This window comes from Mixophyes fleayi, chromosome 11 (assembly GCF_038048845.1).
Source record: "Mixophyes fleayi isolate aMixFle1 chromosome 11, aMixFle1.hap1, whole genome shotgun sequence".
Lineage (NCBI taxonomy): Eukaryota > Metazoa > Chordata > Amphibia > Anura > Limnodynastidae > Mixophyes > Mixophyes fleayi.
Genome location: NC_134412.1, coordinates 53,186,518 through 53,211,471, shown reverse-complemented (window position 1 = coordinate 53,211,471; position 24,954 = coordinate 53,186,518). Strand labels below are relative to the sequence as shown.

Sequence of the window (24,954 nt, the reverse complement as noted above, 5' to 3'; positions counted from 1 at the left end):
TGATGTATCTCCACCACCTCCAATGGCTCTGCTCTGCTTTCTGACAGCCCAAGTGGGATTTCACAGTACAAGCGTCGCCATCTGCGCATACTCAGAAGGGCAGAGTGGGTGCTGGTGCAGAGATTGGAGAAACATGGAGAAGTATTGCATTGTCCCTTCCTTACCACCAGGTCCCATTACTGTTACATCCCCTGAGATATCTATTGTGTGTCAAGCAAAACATATTAATTATGCACTTATGCATTCAGTGATCATCTCCTGTACAACTACGGTAATCTAGCATTCCTCACACATGTATCCCCATTTCAAACCATACTAAATTCTGTGCCATGTCAACTTCACCAAACCCTTACACTAGCTCCCCAGAGTATCCACAATCCAAATTAAATTACTCACCCTAACCTACAATGCCCTCGACAATATTACTCTTTCATATATTTCAAACCTCATCTCGAATGGTTGAGTATTAATTTCCAATGGGGAAAATACAGATGGAAATTATACTGACACGAAAATCCTGACAGTGTAAATACTGACAAGGATAAAATACAGGTGCAAGAAAAAACAAAAGAATGTTGAAGGTGCACAATACTCTATTGTTGCATCTTAATATAGGAGGGAGTAGAGATATATTAAAACGTAACTTTTATTTAATGCAGAAAGCAAAATAAAACAAAACCATGAACCTATAAAAACAAATGTGTGTTTTAAAATCCGCTGATTGAATTAATAGCCTAGTATCTAATATTATTAGCATTTGATTTGGAGAAGGCAAGTATTTAATGAAAATATTGTAATGCTACATCAAGAGTAACCAGTTTTTGTACAAAAGGAATTATTAGCGTTATAGCTACTGCTAATAGCACAGTGTATAACTGTGCTTGTGGCTAATCTGAAGTAGCACAAGGTATTGCTCTAGTAGTAATAAAGCGTGTCTTGCTAACTACCTAACTAGTGCTCCTACTATCTTGGGTCTAATGGAGCAATGGCAAATTCAAAATTTTCCCTGTGATAAAGCAAGGCAGCACATTCAATCAGCGGAACGCCGACGCGCATTTCGCTATGTGTGCTTAGTCGTGGCAAACGAGGGACTGATTTGAAAGGTATTAAATACCATTAGTGTGGAGCTTCCATATGTGACATCAAGAATTTATCGCCAATTAACTAGGCACCAGTATGATTGATGGCATTGTTCGCCAATTGCGAAGGGATAAAGTTACACTCTCAATTTTCTATTGGTTCTATATAACTATGCCAATAGTTATGGCAATATGAGGTAAACACCACTCAATATTAGTCCGACTTAATAATAAATAACGGCAAACTTTCTAATCGGATAATATGTTTGTGAGGAGTAGGAAGATTACAATATAGTTCTACGATAAGGTAAGTATGTTAGAATAGCAGAAATGACAGAGAGATCATACTCAACATTGGACACAAGCTTAAGATTACAAGCGGGACTCTTGTAATGGGAGGTACAGATACTAAATCTGTCCTGTGTCTTGACACACTATTGGGTGATTGTAGCACTCAAATAATAGAATAAGAGACGGTTAGGTTTATTAGCACTTTTAATAACCAATGGCAGTCCATTCTTCAAAAACATAGCTACATTCTAAAATTAGATCCAGATCTCCAGGAGATAATAGGAGAAAAAATATCAACTAGCTGGAGAAGATCCCAAAATTTGCGTGATCTATTTGTGCATAGTCCCTTTCAGAAGAAAACTCAAGAGTCAATAATTAGAACAAATTTAACTGGCTTTTATCCTTGCGGAAAATGCAAGACATGCAAAAATACAATCAAAACAAATCAATTCGTGGACAAATATGGGAAAAGGCACAGTATCAAGAATTTTATCAACTGTGACAAATCAGGTGTCATTTATTGCTTATCCTGTCCTTGCGAATTTTGCTATATTGGTATGACAACCAGACCGTTCAAACATCGACTATTGGAGCACTTTGGCAATATATACGGAATCCTGTACAAGATACCAAGAAGATGAAAACCTTAACTACAGTAGCATGACGTTTTTTAAAAGTACACAACAATGACCATAAATATTTAACAGCTTTTGGTATGTTAAAAAATCAACCTTGGAATCAGAGGAGACTTGAAACAGATATTACTACAACAAGAAGCGAAGATGATATTTTTAATGAGAACAGTCATTTCTGATGGCTTAAACCAGTGATTTCCAAACTTTTGCAGTTCGCGGCACCCTTAGAGTCTCCATAATTTTTTCAAGGCACCCCTCCGAAATAATTACTGAGCAGTCCTGTTTTAGAAGTAGTTGGATCAAAAATTTGTAATAAATATTTAGGTCAGGACAGAAATACTTATTTAGTGGTATGCAAAAATGCCCCCTCTGCATCCAGACACTCTGCCCCCTCTGCATCCAGACACTCTCCCACATCTGCATCCAGTCCCTCTGCACCCTCTCCTGCTGCCCCCAGTCCCTCTGCCCTCTCACGCTGCCCCCAGTCCCTCTGCCCTCTCTCATGCTGCCCCAGTCCCTCTCCCCTCTCTCACGCTGCCCCCAGGCCCTCTGCCTTCTCTCACGCTGCCCCCAGTCCCTCTGCCCTCTCTCACGCTGCCCCCAGTCCCTCTGCCCTCTCTCACACTGCCCCCAGTCCCTCTGGCCTCTCTTACGCTGCCCAAGTCCCTCTGCCCTCTCTCACGCTGCCCCCAGTCCCTCTGCCCTCTCTTACACTGCCCCCAGTCTCTCTGCCCTCTCTTACGCTGCCCCCAGTCCCTCTGCCCTCTCACGCTGCCCCCAGTCCCTCTGCCCTCTCATGCTGTCCCCAGTCCCTCTGCCCTCTCTCAGGCTGCCCCAGTCCCTCTGCCTTCTCTCAGGCTGCCCCCAGTCCATCTGCCTTCTCTCTCGCTGCCCCCAGTCCCTCTGCCTTCTCTCACGCTGCCCCCAGTCCCTCTGTCCTCTCTCACGCTGCCCCCAGTCCCTCTGCCCTCTCTCATGCTGCCCCAGTCCCTCTGCCCTCTCTCACGCTGCCCCCAGTCCCTCTGCCCTCTCACCCTGCCCCCAGTCCCTCTGCCCTCTCACGCTGCCCCCAGTCCCTCTGCCCTCTCTCATGCTGCCCCCAGTCCCTCTGCCCTCTTTCACGCTGCCCCCGGTCCCTCTGCCTTCTCTCAGGCTGCCCCCAGTCCCTCTGCCCTCTCTCATGCTGCCCCCAGTCCCTCTGCCCTCTCTCACGCTGCCTCCAGTCCCTCTGCCCTCTCTCACACTGCCCCCAGTCCCTCTGCCCTCTCTCACGCTGCCCCCAGTCCCTCTGCCCTCTCTCATGATGCCCCAAGTCCCTCTGCCCCGCTGTCCCCCTCCTCTGCCACGCTGTCCCCCTCCTCTGCCATGCTGTCATGATCCCTCTCACTCTGCCCCCTCTGCCGCGCCAGCCATAGATAAAAAAAAGAACACAAAAACTTACCAATCCGCCCGGCGCCGGGACCCAGCATTCTCCTCTCTCACACAGCTTGTCACTGAGTGACAAGCTGCGTGAGAGAGGACCGCTGCCTCCTGCTGCTGTGTTCCACTGCCTGCTGTCTCATTGACTAATTATTCAAGATGCATACAGTGGCTGCAGGGACTGTCTGTCTCTGAGGGCTGTGAGTTGGACAACATTGCTCATACTTTTATGCCTCCCTGACTGTCCCTTTTCAATGTCTATGGCTTCTTCATACTTATAGTTGGAAGAGCTTCCTTAAGTGAACTACTGCTGCTGAGTAATAAAACAAACAATCCCCTGGGGGATCACCCCGGCGCTAACAGTCGATAGAACTATTTGCAAGAGTAAAAGATCATAATGTATAGGTGACCCTGCAGCTAAAACACGGTTCACCAGACCGTTGAATCAAAAATGTATATAGTATGTCAAGCGCTGGGATACCTGTGATAATGATAACAATAAGTCCTTCTACACGGTGTACAATCTGTACTGAGACCAAATTACATTCAAGATTTATTCATACAACATACAATACATCAGATATAAAAACCATAAAAATATCACTGAGTAGAGACATGAGACATCACTAGATGATACGAGAGTTAGTTGAACTGTCTAATACAGGAAAAAATGTATATCTCCCAATTCACGGAATATTATAGAGGGGAGCAAATTCCTGCAAAATCTATATAGTAACAAAAAGAGGGATAAATCCCTGGACATGTGGAGATGTCTTCATAAGGAATAAATGATAAAGGTATATATAGAACCAGAGGATGATTTAAAATGGTTGTAGTACTCAAAAAACGAATACATGCATGATTCAAAAAATAAAAAATGAAAAATAATATAAATTAAAATACAAAAAATATAAAAAATTGTGCAGATAGTCACTGTTACGTTCTTATTCACACTATGCGATAATGCTTGAGAAAAATGATGATATGTCCAAATGTTTATATGCAGAGAAAAATTTCACCTATATATAGGCAACAACTGTCATCTAGAGCTCCTTTATATCATATGTCCACTTATTGAACTGGTAGTCCATATGGTTAATAATTGAATGAGACCACATATATCGATCTTATCTCCTCCTGAACACTTCAGAGAGTAAGTAATAGTAGGGCATACCCGGCTTCAATCTACGATCTGGAGCGTAACTAAAGTGGTGATACGTGGTTCCGTCTCATCCTGTTAAATTCAGAAGGTGAAGCAAGATGGAGCTTACCCGAAATGAATCTATGATCCGGGGAGTGCGCTAAGCGCTGAGACGTTCTTCCGTCTATACGTGTAGAGGTATACGCCCCTTGGTTGCCCGGGAACCGATACTTGATGATATTTGGTCCACTCTATTGCGGCAGACAATTGTATAGACAATTTTAACAAGAGGGGGAACCCTGAGAACTTACTCAAGGAAGCTGTTTCTCATGCCTCCACTCTAAATAGGAGCCTTTTACTGGAATCCTCAGGTGAAGGCAAAAAGAGAAATAAATGTAACAAAAACAACCCAGCCTTCATTTCTGTATATAATGCCAAGTCTAGACAAATTGGCAATGCTGTTAGGAGGAATTTTAACATCCTAAAGGAAGATAATATATTAAAAAATGTTTTGGACGATATGCCCAAGGTGATTTTTAGAAAAAATGTAGATCTAAAGAGAATACTAGCTCCAAGCACGTTAAAACAAGAAAAGTGTGAAAAAGATGCTACATGGCTTCCTGACAGACCAAAGGGGTGTTACAGGTGTGCAAAATTAAGATGTTTAACTTGTGGCCACATTATGAACAAAACTATGAAGGTGAGGTCAAACTCTTGTGGAGAAAAATTTCCCATTGAACATTTTGTCAACTGCGACACCTCATATATTGTATACATGCTGGAGTGTGGATGCCACCTTCAGTACGTGGGCCGGACTACTAGGTCCCTCAAAGTAAGATTCCGTGAGCATAGGCGTAACATTCTCAATGGCCTCTTGACACATAGTGTGTCGAGACATTATTTGGAAGTTCATAGAAAAAATCCAGAATGCCTTAAAATCACGGGTCTAGAACATGTACTGTTGACTGTAAGAAAAGGGGGCAGATTCCGGAGATTGTGCCAATGCGAATCTTCTTGGATCTCTAAATTAGGGACCCTTTCCCCGAGAGGTTTAAATGAAGCATTGGACTTCTGTGATTGAAACAGTTACTTTCTTTAAGAGGGAATTACTCAATATATGATTGTACTACTATAGCATCATGATGAAGTTTATTCATAGTGACCGATATATTACAAGAATTATAATAGCAACAGACCTATGGGTCTATAGTAGTACAGTAGTAACAAACCTACGGGCCGTGTTGTGTTCAATATGGTATTTATCTTCTAGGTTTTATATTGTGTATTATTATATTATTTTATTTTTGCGATCCATTAGGGGCCATTGTATGGAGTTAGGTGTAGTGATATGGCCAACTATCACAGTAGAACGACCAACTCTATACACAAAAAAAGAGGGCTCAGACTGATATACAGAAGCGACTAGAGTTGTGCATATGGAAAAGTGTCTATTAGAGAAATATACATCAAATGCACCACTATAGCATTATGATGAGGGTAATGCACAGTGACCTATCTGTTATACAAATCATAAGAGTAGGAGACCTATGGGTTATGCCCCTGTAGGGGAAATCTAACCTGGGCTTCATCTTTTTTGTATTATGCACTAACTTATTTCTCGAAATCTATTATGAGCGACTATATGTAGTTGTATGTAGCATTATAGTCAATTATCATAGTAGAAGGACCAACTATATGCATCAAAAGAGGATATAGATTGATACATAAAAGTAGGCAGAGTTGTCTGATCGAATAGTGCTTATTATAGAAATATACAAAATTGCAATTTGGAACATTCACTAATTGATGTCATCTTGCTCCGTCTTAGAAATAATGGAACAGTTCACTTTAAGACATCAATTTCCGTGAGGGTAACTACGCCCATATATCCCTTAAATAGGAGCCAGAAGTGTGGGATCACCAGCTTTGAGAAAGTCCTAGTTGTATAGGACGAAACGCGTCAGCAGGAATTTACTCCGTATCCTGGAAACACAGTGCTGTGTGAAGAGTATAAGACTTTCAAGGCAAAGGAGAGCATTTTATCCCCCACTTTAACACATGCCGCAATAGAGTGGACCAAATATCATCAAGTATCGGTTCCCGGGCAACCAAGGGGCGTATACCTCTACACGTATAGACGGAAGAACGTCTCAGCACTTAGCGCACTCCCCAGATCATAGATCCATTTCGGGTAAGCTCCATCTTGCTTCACCTTCTAAATTTCACAAGATGAGACGGAACCACGTATCAGCACTCTAGTTACGCTGCAGATCGTAGATTGAAGCCGGGTATGCCCTACTGTTACTCACTCTCTGAAGTGTTCAGGAGGAGATAAGATTGATATATGTGGTCTCATTCAATTATTAACCATATGGACTACCAGTTCAATAAGTGGACATTTGATATTAAGGAGCTCTAGATGACAGTTGTTGCCTATATATAGGTGAAATTTTTCTCTGCATATAAACATTTGGACATATCATCATTTTTCTCAAGCATTATCGCATAGTGTGAATAAGAACGTAACAGTGACTATCTGCACAATTTTTTATATTTTTTGTATTTTAATTTATATTATATTATTTTTCATTTTTTATTTTTTGAATCATGCATGTATTCGTTTTTTGAGTACTACATCCATTTTAAATTATCCTCTGGTTCTATATATACCTTTATCATTTATTCCTTATGAAGACATCTCCACATGTCCAGGGATTTATCCCTCTTGTTGTTACTATATAGATTTTGCAGGAATTTGCTCCCCTCTATAATATTCTATGAGATGGGAGATATACATTTTTTCCTGTATTAGACAGTTCAACTACCTCACGTATCATCTAGTGATGTCTCATGTCTCTACTCAGTGATATTTTTATGGTTTTTATATCTGATGTATTGTATGTTGTATGAATAAATCTTGAATATAATTTGGTCTCAGTACAGATTGTACCCCATGTAGAGGGACTTATTGATATCATTATCACAGGTGTCCCAGGGCTTGACATACTATATACTACTGCTGAATGTGGGCTGTGCCTTGTGATAAATATTGTGCAGCCTCAAGACATGCTTGGCTATAATCTGTCACTCATCCAGTATATCGGCAATACAGTGACACAATATACTACACTGCACCTAAAATCCTTTTGCCATTGAAGGGTACTCAGAGATTTACATTTTCTATATTTGTAAATTCTTCTGAGATGGGGATGAGGGGTTGGATTATTATACACAAGAGTGCCATGGTTCTGATGCTATAGTGAATGTGTGTGTGTGTGTGTGTGTGTGTGTGTGTGTGTGTGTGTGTGTGTGTGTGTGTGTGTGTATGTATGTATGTATGTATGTATGTGGCCGCAGTATTTTAATATAGTGTGTGTATGTGTGTCTGGGTGCAGTATGTTAATATAATATGTGAGGGAAGGGAGGATCTTAATATAGTGTGGGAGGTAGGCTATTTAATGGTGGAGTGTAGGTGGGGCTAATTATTTAAGGTAAGGTGACGGAACCTTTAATTTAATGCTAGGGTGGTTTGGGGCTATTAATTGAATATGGTGCTGATTTTGGGGAGGAGGGCTATTTATTAAATGTGAATATGAATTATTTAAGACCAGGGATGGTTGTGGAAAACGGTTATATTTATTAAACATAAATGCTATTTAATTTGTTGCTGGAACTGTTTGGAGGGAGGAAAATAGGTTTTGATTAAATGAGTATACTGTTAATTTAATGTTGGGGCTGATTGGAGGGAAAATGTCTACTTATTAAATGTGAATATTATTATTGTTGGGAATGGAGGGAGGCCTAATTATAAAATGTGAGTGCTATTGATTTAACACCGGGGCTGGTTGGAGTTTCCTAAATCTCATGTACCCATTTTTTTTTTTCAAAATAGGGCATCCAACATTCCAGGATCAAGACTGAGCTAAAGAAACCATCTGCCACATGTGGTGAAAGTGACAAGACAGGTAGGAGAGATCAGGACAGTCTTCCAACTGTCCTGAATCTGGTGGGACAGTCCTGAATTTGGGTGACTGTCTCACTTAGTCAGGATTTGATCCGACTGCAAGGACAGTTGGGAGGTATGTTCCGCTTCACAACATAAAGGCAGATCTATGTGCATCTAACAGTAGTACACACAGTAATGCCTGTGTATTTGTCTAAAATTTGCCTAAAATGATCACCATGTTACATAAAAGGAGCCCTGCTGTCTTAAATACTCTGGGCCCCCAAGCCTTAATCCAGCTCTAGTTAGGGGAAGGAAGCTGATAGCTGCTCCTGGTTCTTGGACAGGACACAGCCTGCAGAGCAAGCCGAGGAGCTCTAAGTATCACAAGATTTGGTAATCTTGTGAGGCAAAGAGCTTCCCTGCTCAATCTACAGGAAGTTTCCACCCTGATGGATGTCAGCAGTTCCCCCAGTGGCGAGTCGCAGGGGTTGTCTCCTTAGAACAGGTATATCTTAATGGTACCCTTAAATCTTTTGCTCAGCTACAGATGGACTTCTCCATACCGAACTGCCTCTTTTATACCTACCTCCAGCTCCGGCATGCATTACTGGCACAGTTTGGCAGTACCCCCCTTATCTTTAGATCAGGCCCCCTCTGCTTGCTTCTTCGGCAGGTGGGTTCCACTAAAGCTATATCCATATGCTAACGTCCTCTCCCTTCTTACTACTGACGATTCAGAGGGATCACACTTGAGCTGGGAGATGGATCTGGGCCCTGTTACTGATGAGAATTGGAGCTCTATGTTGGACAGTGCCAGAGGAGCTACCTCCTGTATCCGTTATAGACAAATTCAGCTATATCTCCTGCACAGGGTATACTACTCTCCACATAGGCTGCTCCAGATGGGTGCCAGATTGGATGCCGATTGCCCGAAATGTGGGGGTGGCCCTGCTATCTTCTGGCACTTGTTATGGAGCTGTCTTGTAGTCAGGAATTTTTGGTCACTGGTGGTGTCGGACATACAAGATACTGGTGTTGGGGTTTCACTGCAATATCCTAAGACATGTCTGTTTGGTCTGGGGGTTGATAGGATTTTGGAGGAGGAGGAGCAAGACCAGATATGTTCGGAATCTACTGGCCTTGGCCAAGGTCATTATTGGTAGAACGTGGATGGCTCAGGAGGGACCTGAATTTGATAGCTGGGTGGCCTTGGTTAACGAGGCTGTGGGACATGAAAGGTTTACGTATCAATTCCAAAATGCTATGACAAGATACTATAAGATATGGGGCAAAAGGGCAAAGTCAAGATATGCGGAGCAGTCCCTGGCTGCTGATTTCGATCCTGGCTGAGAGTCTATTTACTCGTTATCTTCCTCACACTTCCACCAATTAAATGCCTAGCTCCTAGTTGTTGCCGACTAGAGGCACTTACTCTGCAACTTTCTTATGGTTACCTACCTTCCCCTGTGGCGAAGGGGACAATTGAAGTCAGGGCCGGATTAAGGGAATGGAGGCCCCTGGGCTAAGGGGCCCTCCATTCCCCGCGAGGCCCCCAATGTGAGCCGTCCGCCGCCACCCACCCCCCGCGAGGACCCCCCCAAGCGCTTACCTGTCAGTGCAGTCCTCCGTCCCGGCGCGCTGTAAGCTCCTTACTGAGGAGATCTCGCGAGAGTTCATGAACTCTCGCGAGATATCCTCAGTAAGTAGACTACAGCGCGCCGGGACAGAGGACTGCACTGACAGTACTCAGCAGCATCGATCGGGCCGGGGGCGCCCCCGCCCCCGACCGATCAATAATGCTGCTGAGGAGTTTGAAGGGCCCCCTGGATGCCCGAGGCCCCTGGGCTATAGCCCAGTTAGACCTCGGGTTAATCCGGCCCTGATTGAAGTAGAGGGATATAAGTGATTTATGCATCACATTAATGATCTGTGGATAGTAGTCTACGTTGCATTGCTTGTTATATTCTACTTTTTACATGCATATTTATCAAGTGTGGCTTCAAATGTATATTGGAACTAGGTTTTGTTTTGTTTACTTTTCTTTATTTTTGTACTGTTTAAAAATGTAATAAATATATTTGTATTAAAAAAAAAAGGAACAGGGGTATTTGGGTCAAATAAAAGTAGGTTGGTAAGCATGTGGTAAGTAATAAATGGACAGAATATAGCAATTTTGTGTTAAGAGGATTTAGAGAAGGAATAGAAGAAATACATTTAAGGGAGATTTTTTTTTTCCTTTACGTTAATTTTTATCACACAGGTATGGAATAATCCCCAATGGGGGCAGAATATATTACCTGCGCCGAAGTCAGCCACCATTCCTTACTTTAATGATGGATAGCTACATGACCAATCAAAAGAACTTAACGTTTCTCAGGTACTACTTCCGACAGAACAAATTGCTGGTATTAAATAATAAAATATGATTCTGCAAGGTTAAGCATGAATAGCTTACATTCTTGTATCGCCTTGCATAGGGATAACATCCACCTCCTGGCGAAAGAGTATGATTTCTGGATGCAAAATCGGAGTGCATCAGTGACACTGGATGGGAAGAGCTATACACTGAATCGCTATTATGTACCAGTAGGAGGACCAAGGTGAGGCATTTCTTTCTAAACTAGCGCCTACTGTTGTAAAGCTGACTTATTCAATATGCTATAATAGGTTTGTTACAGGTTAATTGTTACTTTAATATCACAACATTAATAAATATATTTGAAACAATAAAAAGTTTATATATATATATATATATATATATATATATATATATATATATATACACACCACAACACACTACAATAACCTGATAAATCAAATGTAAATCACATTATTTGTTAATATACTGATCTTTTTAATTAGTGAGAAAATAGTTGAATTGGTTGTTCACATTTTGGACACCCTGTATTTTGATCTCTTCCCCATTTAGTGAATGGGTAGGGTTTGCCTTTCAGCTCGCATTGAGGGAAGACAGAAGCTGTTTAGACCTTCTCAATAGCGCAGCATAGGAAAGGTCTTTTCCGCATTAATGAATTGGACTGGACAGAGTTAGTCCCCAGGTTTAAGATGTTTCATTAAATTGGCTATTTGCTGCATGAAATAATTTATACATTTTTAAAACTAAATTCCCAGACCCCTTGCTGCTGAATAAATCAAGGTTTGGTTCCTACTAGAAGGAATTTCATATCTAACAATTAGAGGACCCAAAAAACAGATTGTGTGCTCTCCTGATTTATTTGTTCAAAAGTTATTGTTTGCTGAAACTAATGGTTTAATTGGAGAGTGTTAGAGAAGGCCAAGTTAGTTTTTATTGGACATAAACATAAGTAATTGACATAAGCCAGGCAGTTAACCATCAGTTAATAATGGTATTGCTACCAAAATAGTAATCAATCAGTTTAACCAGGTCTGGTTTGTCTATTTTATCCAATTATTTTATCCAATTTTATCCAATTAGACAATCACAGCCAAAATCAGAAGCAGGAAAATGGTCAGCCTTGCTCCAGTGTTTGTTCCTGTTTAGCTCTTGCTCATTTGGATTCTGACTCCGGCTTGTACCTGACTTCTCCTTTGGCTCCTGATTCTGTCTTAGAGTGATTTTCTGGTTCTGACTCAGCTTCCTGACCATTCTCCTGCTTCTGATTTTGGCTGTGATTGTCTAATTGGTTTTGACCTGGTTCTGCTGACTACCCTCCGTCTGTGCATTGCTGCATCCAGTTTTCTGGTGCTCCATCACCGCTACCTCATTGGACACCTCTCCAGCTAAATGATACTGAGGGCCGCGACCTGCAAGCCTCTCGCAGCGGAGTCCATACTTCCTTCCAGGGGTCCCTGGTAAAAACCAGAGGCGTATTAGACTCTGAGCCTCAGTACTCAGTAGCGCCAACTACTGGTAGGTGTCACCATCTTCATCCTCGTGGTTGTGACAATGTGCCACTCTCCCTTATTGTCTAGCACTCATCAATTCACTCTCTAGTAAAATGTCTACTTTGGAGCAGCTTAGTTCTCTAGGAGCTGTATATGAGCATAGTTCTATAGGAGCTGTATATGGAGACAATATTGAAAGCAGATTTCATATTTGAGAAATCCATGGGAATGCTCATCATTCCCTTACTGGTAATACTGTTTGTCAAAGTTCAGCAATTATCTTAACTCTAATTATTCTGTCTCATTATAATTTGACCTCTTAGCTGGAGACTATGTTGGAGGCCATAGGTTAATATACTGCAAAGAAACCAACATGCTTTGCTGTACATATGCAGATAATTAAAGCAAACATAAATATTGCATACAAACATGGTATATTTTCCCTGTTGCCATCCTGGGACATAGAAAGTGGTATAGCTATATACCACCAGTGCCACAGGGCCCATCTCACCTCCCTGCAAAGATTCAAACCACTCTATTCTAACAGCTCACAGCCCAGGCTGCCCTGCACTCTGGTCCATCATCCAGTACACAACATGGGGGGATTCTGATGGACAAAGTATGGAAAATATAGAATAGTCTTAAAAGAATTTTCATCTTTTTTGAGGTGAGGCCAGATCATTTTTAGTCCAGTTGTAGAGGGGAGGGTAATTAGTTTGGTAGACATTTTCTACTTTCTTAGTAAGCCTAACTTGTAGGTATATAATTTGATTAAAGTGCCAACTAAAGGGAAAATTAAGTTCCAAGAGCTGTTTTTTCTTCTTGTCATGTTTATCTAAAAGTTTGACAGGGCCAAAAGTATTGGATTTCATTGAATAAATTTGGGAAAGAGATTGGGGGATTTTTTATAGTGAGGAGGATATCGTCCACAAAGAGTTTGTTGCTGGGGATTGTTGCTAGAGGCCACCTTTATTCTGATAATGTCTAGATTTAATCTAATCTTAGAGGCCAGGGGCTCAATAGCCAATGCAAAGATGAGGTGGGATACAGGGAATTCCTGATTGTTACCATACTTATGGGAAAGGAAGAGAAGGTGCATACAGGCATCAGGACTGAGGCCATGGAGTTGCAGTATTATTAAGTGTTTTTTTTTAACGCTAGCAAAATCATGTAAATAGGTATGGTGAGTGAACTCATTGGTCCCAACAACTCCATACTCATTTGCTCTATCTATTCACTGGTTTGTATTTGACATCAGGGTCATTTACCTATTGCCACTGAGTAACTATCCTAAGAAAGCAGGGGGTAAATGTATGAACATGCGGGTTCTTCAACACCCGCGTGTTCAGCGTGTTCGGCGATTAAATTTCAAGCGGCGCTGCATTGTAAAGGGAAGTCTCCCTTTACAATGCAGCGCCGCTTGAAATTTAATCGCCGAACACGCTGAACATGCAGGTGTTGAAGAACCCGCATGTTCATACATTTACCCCCAGATGTTTTCCATGTTCTAATCCCCTATGGAGAAGCAGAACTCATAACACCTATGTCTCCATTATGTGGTCTCAGGATGCTGGATAACTTATCTATGTTAAATTGCACTCTTCCTGACCCAACAAAACCCCAAACTGGCCAGAAGACATTTGTTAGTACTTCAGGCACATCAGGAACAACTCTTAGGGCTAGATTTACTAAGCTGCGGGTTTGAAAAAGTGGGGATGTTGCCTATAGCAACCAATCAGATTCTAGCTGTCATTTGGTAGAAGGTTCTAAATAAATGAAACCTAGAATCTGATTGGTTGCTATAGGCAACATCCCCACTTTTTCAAACCCGCAGCTTAGTAAATCTAGCCCTTAGTGCTGAAAAATAAGATTGATTTTGCAAGACATATGGGTATTTAGAAGGCAAGTGTTCACCATTTGCAAAACGTATTGTGCCCAGACATAACATATGAGGTTTAGGAATCATGCAAGGCATGTTAAAAAATGGGGGTGTGGACACTAGAGTCCCACTATAACTCATGCCTATATTCAAGGAACCATTTCAATGGGTGGTCATGGATATGGTTGGGTCTCTACTGAAGTCTAGCAAGACAGGAAATAATATATTTTGTTGTTGGTAGGTTTTGCAACTTAGTACTCAGAATCTTTAGCCCTGTCTGTCCCAGATGTGGTACATCATGCCCAAGCCCTGAAGGACATCTTTAGCAAGGTGTGGTTTCCTAGTGAGATTCTTCAAGCTGTAGATCTTAATACTATTGGTCTACCTCCAGGCGATGCAGCATAGGCCAAAATGAAGTTATGACTGCTGTACAAAAGGAAGGGAGCTAGATATAAGGCAAAATGTATTTGTTCTGGTCCCCAGCTGGTTTCCAGCTACAGCAACAAACTCAAAACTGCATGAACACGGTAATCCAGTACCATGGAGAATATTTTGATTCATAAGAAGACCCATACCTACTTCATTAATATGCTTATAGCTTTCCATAAGAGTGGGGTTGCTATCCCCACAGTATGCTCTCTAGTGTTTAAAAGGAGCAAGAGATAGTCAAGTCACAAATAGGGGAGCAACTGGAGTCCCATCAAAAAGCCCAACTATTGGCAGTACTTAAAGCCCAACAAATTTTATTTACCTGTAAACTGAGAAAAACTCATCAAGTCATCATCATCACCAGCTCTTTATACTAATTCTGCAAAGCTGTACAGAGAACTTACTCACATTAGTCCCTGCCCCATTGGAGCTTACAGTCTACATTCCCTAACATACACAGAGTGAGACTAAGGTCAATTTTCTAGCTGCCTATTAACCTACAAGTATGTTTTTGGAGTGTGGGAGGAAACCAGAGTGCCCAGAAGAAACCCACAAAAACATGGGGAGCACATTCAAACTCCACACAGATAAGGCCAAGGTTGGGAATCGAACTCATGACCCTAATGCTGTGAGGCAGAAGTGCTAACCACTAAGCCACCGTGCTACCCATAGTCAAGCATCATGTCTTGTCTGGGGCCTCCAAGCCCATTCGACAAATCTCTTACAGATGAACTTCAATGGCCCAAGACTGCATTAAAAAAATGGTGGGGGAGATTTTAGAGTTAGAAATTGCCATCCTCTCTTATTGCCTAAAGTCCCAAGCAGAGTTGGTCCCCAAAATTTTTCTCAGTTTTGAGCGGACAACAGTTTAGGGACTTGAGAAATAAATCATTGCCATTAAGACAACCCCCAACCTCCCCACCATCACTTCCCCACTCTGCACAGATTCTCATCCACCCACCCCCACTTTCCCGCTCTCCTCAGACTCACCACTTCCCTGATCTCTATTAACTGAAGGTCAATACTCTCAAGTTGGGTACATATTGACTAATTGCTGAATGACATTTTTAATTTCCAATTTGGCCACATATGGGTAGATTTATTGAAATATCTGAAAAAGGTCCATCCCATTTTGATGTGATTTTTTGGGGGGTATAGCACTTTGGAGCCACATAGCTACTAGGCCAGCTTTCATATTATAACCTGAGACATTGTTGTTTCCAGACTGTGGGACTCTGATGTAGCTATATTTATTATTCCAATAAAAACTCTTAAGCTAGGTCATTGTATTTACATTATATCATTATATTTTACTATCCATTTGAAATTAAGATTTTAAAAAAAAAACAACAACATGATTAGCAATTAGCTGTAATAAATAACATGTATTGTTTGGTGTCAATTACAGGCCTGAGTCTTATTCTGATGATTATGAGCTTGCTGAAAACCTCACAGCAGGTATGACCCATTTAATTTAGGTTGGTCTTTTCACATTATTAAGACTGTCTTTGCTTTCATTCCAATGTACTATAATAAGTATTTTTCTATTTAGAAGCAAAGCAGTCTTTCTATTCAGAGATCAAAGCTGCTGCTGAGTCTGGTTGGGATTTTTCCTCACGCTGGTTCTATGGGTCTACGGGCACTCTACTGGACACCAAAACCAACTTTGTGATTCCGGTGGACCTTAATTCTATTTTGTGCCGTGTGGAGAGAACAATGGCCAAATTCTACACTGAACTAGGTGAGACACCTTCTAAACTAGTGATGTTTTACCCAACAGTCCAAAAAGTTCCACTATGGCAGTTTAGTTATTAAACTAACGTAAATATTAAACCATTCTCTGTAGAGCACTACATAATTTGTTAGCATGATATAAAGGTTAATAATTCCCTGAGTGGGGTATTGCAGATATGCTGTGTTCACATTACTCACTTCCACTCTTGATGGCGCAGTGCTTCCACCCTAGTCTTCTGTGCTGCTTACTGTGCATACTAATGTAGGTAGCTTGTCTTACCAGGGGATGGCTTGGGAGACCCCCATGTATCCACAAAGGCTTCTCAGATAACACAACACAACCTATACACTATATGGGCAAAAGTATTTGGTCACAACTGATAATTTTTGAATTGAGGTGTTTCAATCAGACCCGTTGCCAGAGGTGTATAAAATCAAGCACCTCTCCATTTGCAAACATTTGTGATACAAAATGGGTCATTCTGAAGAGCTCAGTGACTTCAAGCGTGGTGCTGTGATAAGATGCCACCTTTGCAATAAGACGGTTCATTAAATTTACACCCTGCTGGATATTCCATGGTCAACTATAAGTGGTATTAAAAATTGGAAGCATTTAGGAACAAAAGCAACTCTGCCACAAAGTGGAAGACCACATAAAATCACAGAGCCTGTGGAGCAGAGGAAACGTGTTCTGTGGAGTGATGAATCACGCTTCTCTGCTTGTCAGTCAAATGGGTGAGTCAGGGTTTGGCAGATGCCGGGAGAACGTTACCTGTCTAACTGCATTATGCCAACTGTGAAGTTTGGTGGAGGAGGGATAATGGTATGAGGCTGTTTTTCAGGGTTTAGAATAGGCCCCTTCTCTCCAGTGAAGGGCAATCTTACTGCTTCAGCATACCAAGTCATTTTGGACAATGCTATGCTTCAAACTTTGTGGCAACAGTTTGGGGAAGGCTCTTTTCTATTCCAACATTACTGTGCCCCAGTGCACAAAGCAAGGACTTCAAAGACATGGTTTCATGAGTTCGGTGTTGAAGAACTTGACTGACCCACACAGAGACCTGACCTCAACCCCAGATGATTGTATTTTTAATATTTTAAACCATTTTAAATGTGCAGTGCTGAGTAGGGTGAAAATATCACCCACTGTTACCCTCATCGGAGGCTGCTCCATGAGCCATTTTTCCCACCACCCTATCTTTAAATCTCTGTAGATTTCTATTAGTCCTCCTGATGCTACCTATATCGGTGACCATTTCAAACTGGTCAATAAAAAAAATGATTCATGGGTGCAGAAAGAGAGGAAAAAAAAGTTTTTGGCATTTAATTCCCCAAACCCCACTAAGGGACAGATGCAGGTAAGTTAAATTGTAGCTGGTAATGGGACTACTGCTTTAATCATGATTCTGCAACAGGTTTCCTAACTCTTAATAACTTCATTTCCAAGTAAGTTTAATATGTTAACTATGTTTTCTATGGTTTTTTCGATGATCAGCTATCGTTAGTGTTAGTGTATTTTATGTGCGGCCCAAACCAGCTCGTCGTCTTCCAATGTGGCCCAGGGAACCTAAAAGGTTGGACCCCCCTGCTCTAAAGGAATGATTTGAAATTTAAAAAGCAAGTTGACATTATTGGATATAAAGGATTGCACGCTCAAGCATTTTAGAACAGTATATTTCTACATGTCTGTACATACAAATTGTCTGCAGACGGAGGCAAATGAAAGTCATGTATGCTGTACCTAGTAAATATAAGAACTTCTTCAAATATTTTATATATTAATATTTTCTATGTTATATAACCTCTTCCTTCATTCTCTGTTATTCTGTCACTTGCTATAGATATGCCAGAGGAGGCATCTAAATTTTCATCTGCTCTCAAGCAACGACTTGATGCTGTGCAGGCTGTTCTCTGGGACAAGGAACTAGGGGTCTGGTTGGACTTTTATATGGGTGACAACAGCCGGAATCCAAACTTCTATCCCAGCAACTTGGCTCCACTTTGGGCTTCATGCTACACTGACACAGGGGTTGTAGACAAAGCAGTCTCCTATTTAGAGGTCCATTACTTCTCTTGTATTAATATCACTGTGTTATTTATTGTTAATCTTAGTGTGTACCCTTAATTTTGAAACTGAAATCTTCCTGTTTTAAGAGCTATCATAATACATATTATACAACTCTTTGGATTACACTTATAACAACTATAGTAAAAAAAAAAAACCAAAAAAACGCAAAATTGCTGTAATAAACATAGAAAAATGTACAATATTAATGAGCTGCAAAAAGTGAGCAGCACATGAACAGTCATTGTAACGTTGACTGTTTTCATTAGGTTATGATTCCATATCATGCTGATTGTGTATATATATATATATATATATATATACAGAAAAATCCTGGCACTCGCTAAAAAGTAGTTCAAATAAACAACCTATTTGCTATCTTATCTTGTAGAAAGTTAAAAAAATCCAGACTCTGTGTGAGGCGGCATTCCAGGAATTATAAATGGCTAATCCAATAATAAATTGTTGTAAAAAATTCACACCAACTTGTTCTTGGATTAGTCATTTATAATTTCTGAGGTGCCGTCTCATGTAGTCTGGACATATACAGTATATATATATATATATATATATATATATATATATATATATATATATATATATATATATTTATATTTTGAGATGGCCGGATCTTTATCACTAGAAGTGTTTTGATACATATTGTTATGTATGATACCAGTATACTGCATAGTAGCATGTCTACAGTACAATGTTTAACTCTTTCTAAGTGGTAATGGAATGATTACCCTTTATTTTTCTGTCCAAATTAAAATCTAATTACCATTGTGACTGTTGCAGGAAAGCAAAGCATTATCCTATAAGAATGGAATTCCAACCTCTCTCAATCACTCAGGGCAGCAGTGGGATTTTCCAAATGGCTGGCCACCTTTACAACACATGGTGATTGAAGGTGAGGACAACCAGAGAAATAAGTAGAGAAGTAAATAAATGGATATACAATTGAGATTAATAGCATAGATAATGTTCACATTCAATGCAGTGTTTTACGTTTACATATTTCTATTAATATCGATTACTCTGTATTTACACTTAAATCATGTCTTCGGTGCCATGTCTTCCATGATACTCAGGGGTCTAATTATGGCCAAACTAAAATTGTTTACGTTATTTTTCATTACTTATCGCAATGATAAGAAATGTATTAACGTGACAATTTTTTCAAATTGATTAGCTGGGACAGGTGCTCCGATAATAGCCTGTCCCAGCGAAAATTCTATAGTAAAGTATCACAATTATGATCACTTTACATACAGGTTTCTATGGTCAGGCAGAATTTGCGATGGGGAGCGCATAAAGCCTACTGGGGAGGGAGGCGAAAATACCTCTCCTACGAAGCTCTCCACATAGGTTATAATGGCTAATACTATCTTCAGATGGCATTAGCTACCAGGATCCAGGGGCAGATTGGAAACTTAAAGTGGCCCTGTAAAAATGTTTTGAGAGGCCTCATGTGAGCGTGTCCAAATCAGCGAGGAAGGGGTCAACACAAAAGTAGGTGGGAATTTTCCCGCTAAGGCCTACGACCAATCCTCCTCGCTGGGATCAGTGATGCTATGCTTGCACATGGACATAATTGCATTAAAAATGCCTCAAAATGCCAGTTATTTATATACCTTAATGATCATGCTGCATTACAAAGTAATGCTGAGTATAAATATATACCATCCTCTTCTATCACAGCTGTGTCTGTGCTCTACACAGTGGTGCCCTGTCCCTCATCAACACATATTGTGCAGAGTGGACAGACATACCAACCATTAAACTATGCACTGGCAGTCAGTAAAATACTCAATTACATTTTCAACATCAGTAAGAAAAAAATAGAGGTAATTAAAAATCAGACCTATCTTTTCAAACTACAGTACTGCAGAAATATCACAGCAACCCCTTACTGATAATCCCTGAGCCCCCTTCTACTTTCAGTCCAAATTCAGCATAATAATGTGTCATTAACTTTATGTATTTATTTATTTATTTTTAAATCAAGCATATTTTATAAAATTGTTAATAAAATTAAATATTTTCAGTGGTGGACAGCCTTGACAATCTGGGCCATTTATACTGATATAAGGGGAAAAAGTGCACTACATCCAAACATCTGAATAGTTGCTATAGATAGTATGAGAAAAAATAAACACAACTAGAAGGTATAATTGGGAGTTATGGAAATATTCTTCTCATCATATATTGCAATAGTGGTTATTTTAAATCTTGCACATTAATTTGATAAAACAAACACACACTAAAAGGCAGTAAAATGTTTCACATTTATAAACTACTTTATTAACACTCTTACTGCCACAGGCCATAGTGTAATGAGTACTGGGCTAGTATATCAAATTGGACATTTTGGCTGTTTAATATATCATCACCTGATTTTAAAAGACAGACATTTAGAATTGTCATTTATGATAGTATGTAGTCCAATGGGTGTATTTTGCATAACCATACCTGCTTATGTGCATAGTTCAACCTTTTTGTTTTGCTGGAAACATTTGACAAGCCCTCATTTAGTGATAGAACTGGATAAACATATTTCACAGCTATTTACATATATAGAGGTTTTTTCTTTAATAAAATTGCCATTTTAGATACCACTGGAAAAATCACAGAAAATCTGCCACTTAAAGAAAAAAAGCAACGTTCCTTTATAAATAATGCCCTTGGCTCTAATACCACGAGACAAACTTTCTGCTGGACATTATTATTATTATTATTAATATTATTATTATTATTATTATTATTATTCATCTTTATTTATAGGGCGCCACAAAATTTCCGCAGCACCGTACAGAAAACAGACAGTGGACCATACAGGGTAAAACTATACAGAACAGTGAACAAAAATACCAGTACTTTAATAGCTCCAAACATAGCTAGCATATTGTAGTTGGAGGAGAAGAAAAGGCAGAGAGACAGGAGGGAAGAGGGCCCTGCTCGTAAGAGCTTAAATCCTAAAGGGAAGGGAAACAGACAGGAGCCACATTGAGGAGTCAGAGAAAAGAGGAGCAAGTCCCGGGACAGGGGATGAGAGGGGAGGAGATCAGGAGTAAGGGTGGTATGTGTTGAGGAACAGATGAGTTTTAAGTGCTCGTTTGAAGGTGCACGAATTAGAGGACAATCGGATGGAGTATGGGAGGTCCTTCCAGTGGAGGGGGATAGCCCGGGAGAAATCTTGGATTCTGGAATGGGATGAGGTGATCAGAGTGGAGGAAAGGCGACGGTCATTGACCGAACGCAGGGAACAGGATGGAGTGTGAATGGAGAGGAGGTTGGAGAGTATGAGGCAGTGGGAGAGGGCATTGTAGGTCAGGGTAAGCAGTTTAATAAGGATTCTGTAGGGGAAGGAGAGCCAATGTAGGGCAACGCAGAGAGGGGAGGCAGAAGAGGAGCTGCGGGAAAAAAAAAAGATGAGTCTCGCATTAATTTGAATTAAAAGAAATTCTATTCTCAGTCTACTTATACCCCAACTAGCATAGCACTATCCCCAGAAGGAGCACAGTTTTCTCAGCAATGTATGAGCTTAGGGTATTTGCAGAAAGAGAAGCCAGGAGATTTGCAATCCAGATACAGTGATCATGTGTCATTCAGCGAACTTTCACTTCAGATGACAAAAATGCTTGATAAAATAATTTGGGTGCTTTACATTAACTAATAAAATTAATTTGGGAAACACCAAAATAAAACACCAAAATAAAATATATCAACGACAGTCAATACCATTCATGCTAACCAAATTTTTGTGTGAATTGCATATCACACCTCTACAGGGTTGATAAGATCCTGTAATACATCACCTAAATGCAGTGTTGACATTTGTATGGATTGGACAGGTGGTGGTTGGCTGAAAAATAATGGAATCTAACTATCAATTATTTGCAGGGAACTTACTGGTAGGCAAAATAAAGGTAATCTGATGCTCAAAGGAGTTATTACATTACTATAAGTGTGGGTGATTATGTAGCAGTTTCTCACTGTGTAGCATAATAGGTGAGATTCCTGTTGTAAGGGGGACTGATTCATCGAGAGATATGTGGGGGTAGGTATGGTGTGTTGCATTCTTGTATTGTATAAATTTAATTTGTTTAAAAATGTACCCGTGTCTGTGACACTCATATCCATGATGCAGGAGACATCCGTCTGGGTGGAACCGAAGTGAGTCACACAAGATCCTCTGCAGCCACTGCTCGTTGCCAGGACAGTGTCACTGCCGGGACAGCCCCTTTCAGGATCAATAAGATAGCAGAAGCGGACCCCTCCAGATCCCACTGCCACCCACCACCATCCCCCTGTGCGGGGAGTCAAATAAAAAAATGCACAGAAAGTAAAAAATACATGTGGCGGCGTTCAGGCAGCCTCATTAGTCCAATGGCCTACTAGGAAAATTCCCAGTAAGGCCTATGGCCAATCCGCCCCTGCCAGGATCAAGCTTGGAGCTTGATAATTAGGGAAAAATAACAGTTCCCATAGTCACCTATAAGGACTAGATTTGTGATTTAAGAGGCTGGAAATGCAGCAGATATCAGAGATATCATCTGCTGTGGTCCTCGATTAATATATAGCCTTGTTACTATTTCTGTGCTTTAATGCCCTGGAAACTGCATTATAGGCAGTGGTCGAAATATGGGTGTATACGGTGGTATGCTATATCGCCACTTCTCCCACTGCTGTAATTGGAAAACTATTAAATTCCTTTACATTTCCGTTAGAGATGAGCGGGCTCGGATATCTGAAATTCGAGCCCACCCGAACATTGCCGATCCGAGCCGGATCCGAGAGAGATCCAGGTATTCCCGCCAATTACAAAACTAAAACCGAGGCTCTGAGTCATAATCCCGCTGTCGGATCTCGCGATACTCGTATTCTATAAATTCCCCGCTAGCCGCCACCATCTTCACCCGGGCATTGATCAGGGTAGAGGGAGGTTGTGTTAGGTGGTCCTCTGTCCTGCTATATCTCGTGCTGTGCTGTGCTGTGCTGTGCTGTTCAGTTCTGTGCTGTGCTGTGCTGTGCCGTGATCTGCTCAGTCCAGTGGTGCTGTGTCCTGTGCTCTGTCCTTCTGAGTTCAGTGGTGCTGCTGGGTCCTGTGCTGTGTCCTGTTCAGTCCAGTGGTGCTGTGTCCTGTGCTCTGTCCTTCTAAGGGCATTGTTATTTCCCCATTATTCCCAAATTATAAAAAATTTAAAAAAAAGTTATAAAAAAAAATAAATAATAATAATTATAAAAAAAAGAAATTAAAAAAAAATATCCAAAAACAATCCTGCAGTATAAGTCCATTGGTACTGCAATATTACAAAGTTCACTGATTCTGCAGTATAAGTCCATTGGTACTGCAATATTACAAAGTTCACTGATTCAGCAGTATAAGTCCAGTGGTACTGCTATATTACAAAGTTCACTGATTCAGCAGTATAAGTCCAGTGGTACTGCAATATTACAAAGTTCACTGATTCTGCAGTATAAGTCCATTGGTACTGCTATATTACAAAGTTCACTGATTCAGCAGTATAAGTCCAGTGGTACTGCAATATTACAAAGATCACTGATTCAGCAGTATAAGTCCAGTGGTACTGCAATATTACAAAGTTCACTGATTCTGCAGTATAAGTCCATTGGTACTGCTATATTACAAAGTTCACTGATTCAGCAGTATAATTCCAGTGGTACTGCTATATTACAAAGTTCACTGATTCAGCAGTATAAGTCCAGTGGTACTGCTATATTACAAAGTTCACTGATTCTGCAGTATAAATCCATTGGTACTGCTATATTACAAAGTTCACTGATTCAGCAGTATAAGTCCAGTGGTACTGCTATATTACAAAGTTCACTGATTCAGCAGTATAAGTCTAGTGGTACTCTCCTGTGCCGCATATAATTTTTAAAGGCTTTGCCGAGTGTGTGTGGCTTAGGGGTACGCTCTCTTGTGCTACATATAATGGAAAACAAAAATTTGGAGGATAAAGTAGGGAAAGACCAAGACCCACTTCCTCCTAATGCTGAAGCTGCTGCCACTAGTCATGACATAGACGATGAAAATGCCATCAACGTCGTCTGGCAAGCCCGATGCCCAATCTCCTAGTACAGGGTATGTAAAATCCAAAAAGCCCAAGTTCTCAAAAAATAGCTAAAAGAGAAACTTAAAATCATCTGAGGAGAAACGTAAAGTTGGCAATATGCCATTTACGACACGTAGTGGCAAGGAACGGCTTAGGCCCTGGCCCGTGTTCATGACTAGTGGTCCAGCTTCACCCAAGGATCTAAGCCCTCCTCCTCCCCCCCCTACAAAAAATTTAAGAGAGTTATGCTGTCAGCAACAACAACAAAACAGCAAAGAACTCTGCCTTCTAAACAGATGACATCACAAATCCCCAAGGCGAGTCCAAGGGTGTTGGTGGTTGTGAAGCCTGACCTTCCCATCACTGTACGGGAAGAGGTGACTCCATCC

General features: G+C 40.8%; 1 protein-coding gene across 1 annotated transcript in view; it reads left to right on the top strand.

The window, feature by feature from the left end:
• TREH (trehalase) overlaps nt 1-24,954 on the top strand; it is a 63,703-nt gene that overhangs the window by 21,672 nt on the left and 17,077 nt on the right. The window contains exons 7-12 of the mRNA XM_075190735.1: nt 10,772-10,888; nt 10,989-11,111; nt 16,095-16,144; nt 16,239-16,427; nt 18,262-18,479; nt 19,284-19,395. Of these exons, the coding sequence (XP_075046836.1) occupies nt 10,772-10,888; nt 10,989-11,111; nt 16,095-16,144; nt 16,239-16,427; nt 18,262-18,479; nt 19,284-19,395 (809 nt within the window). The remainder of the gene's footprint in view (nt 1-10,771; nt 10,889-10,988; nt 11,112-16,094; nt 16,145-16,238; nt 16,428-18,261; nt 18,480-19,283; nt 19,396-24,954) is intronic.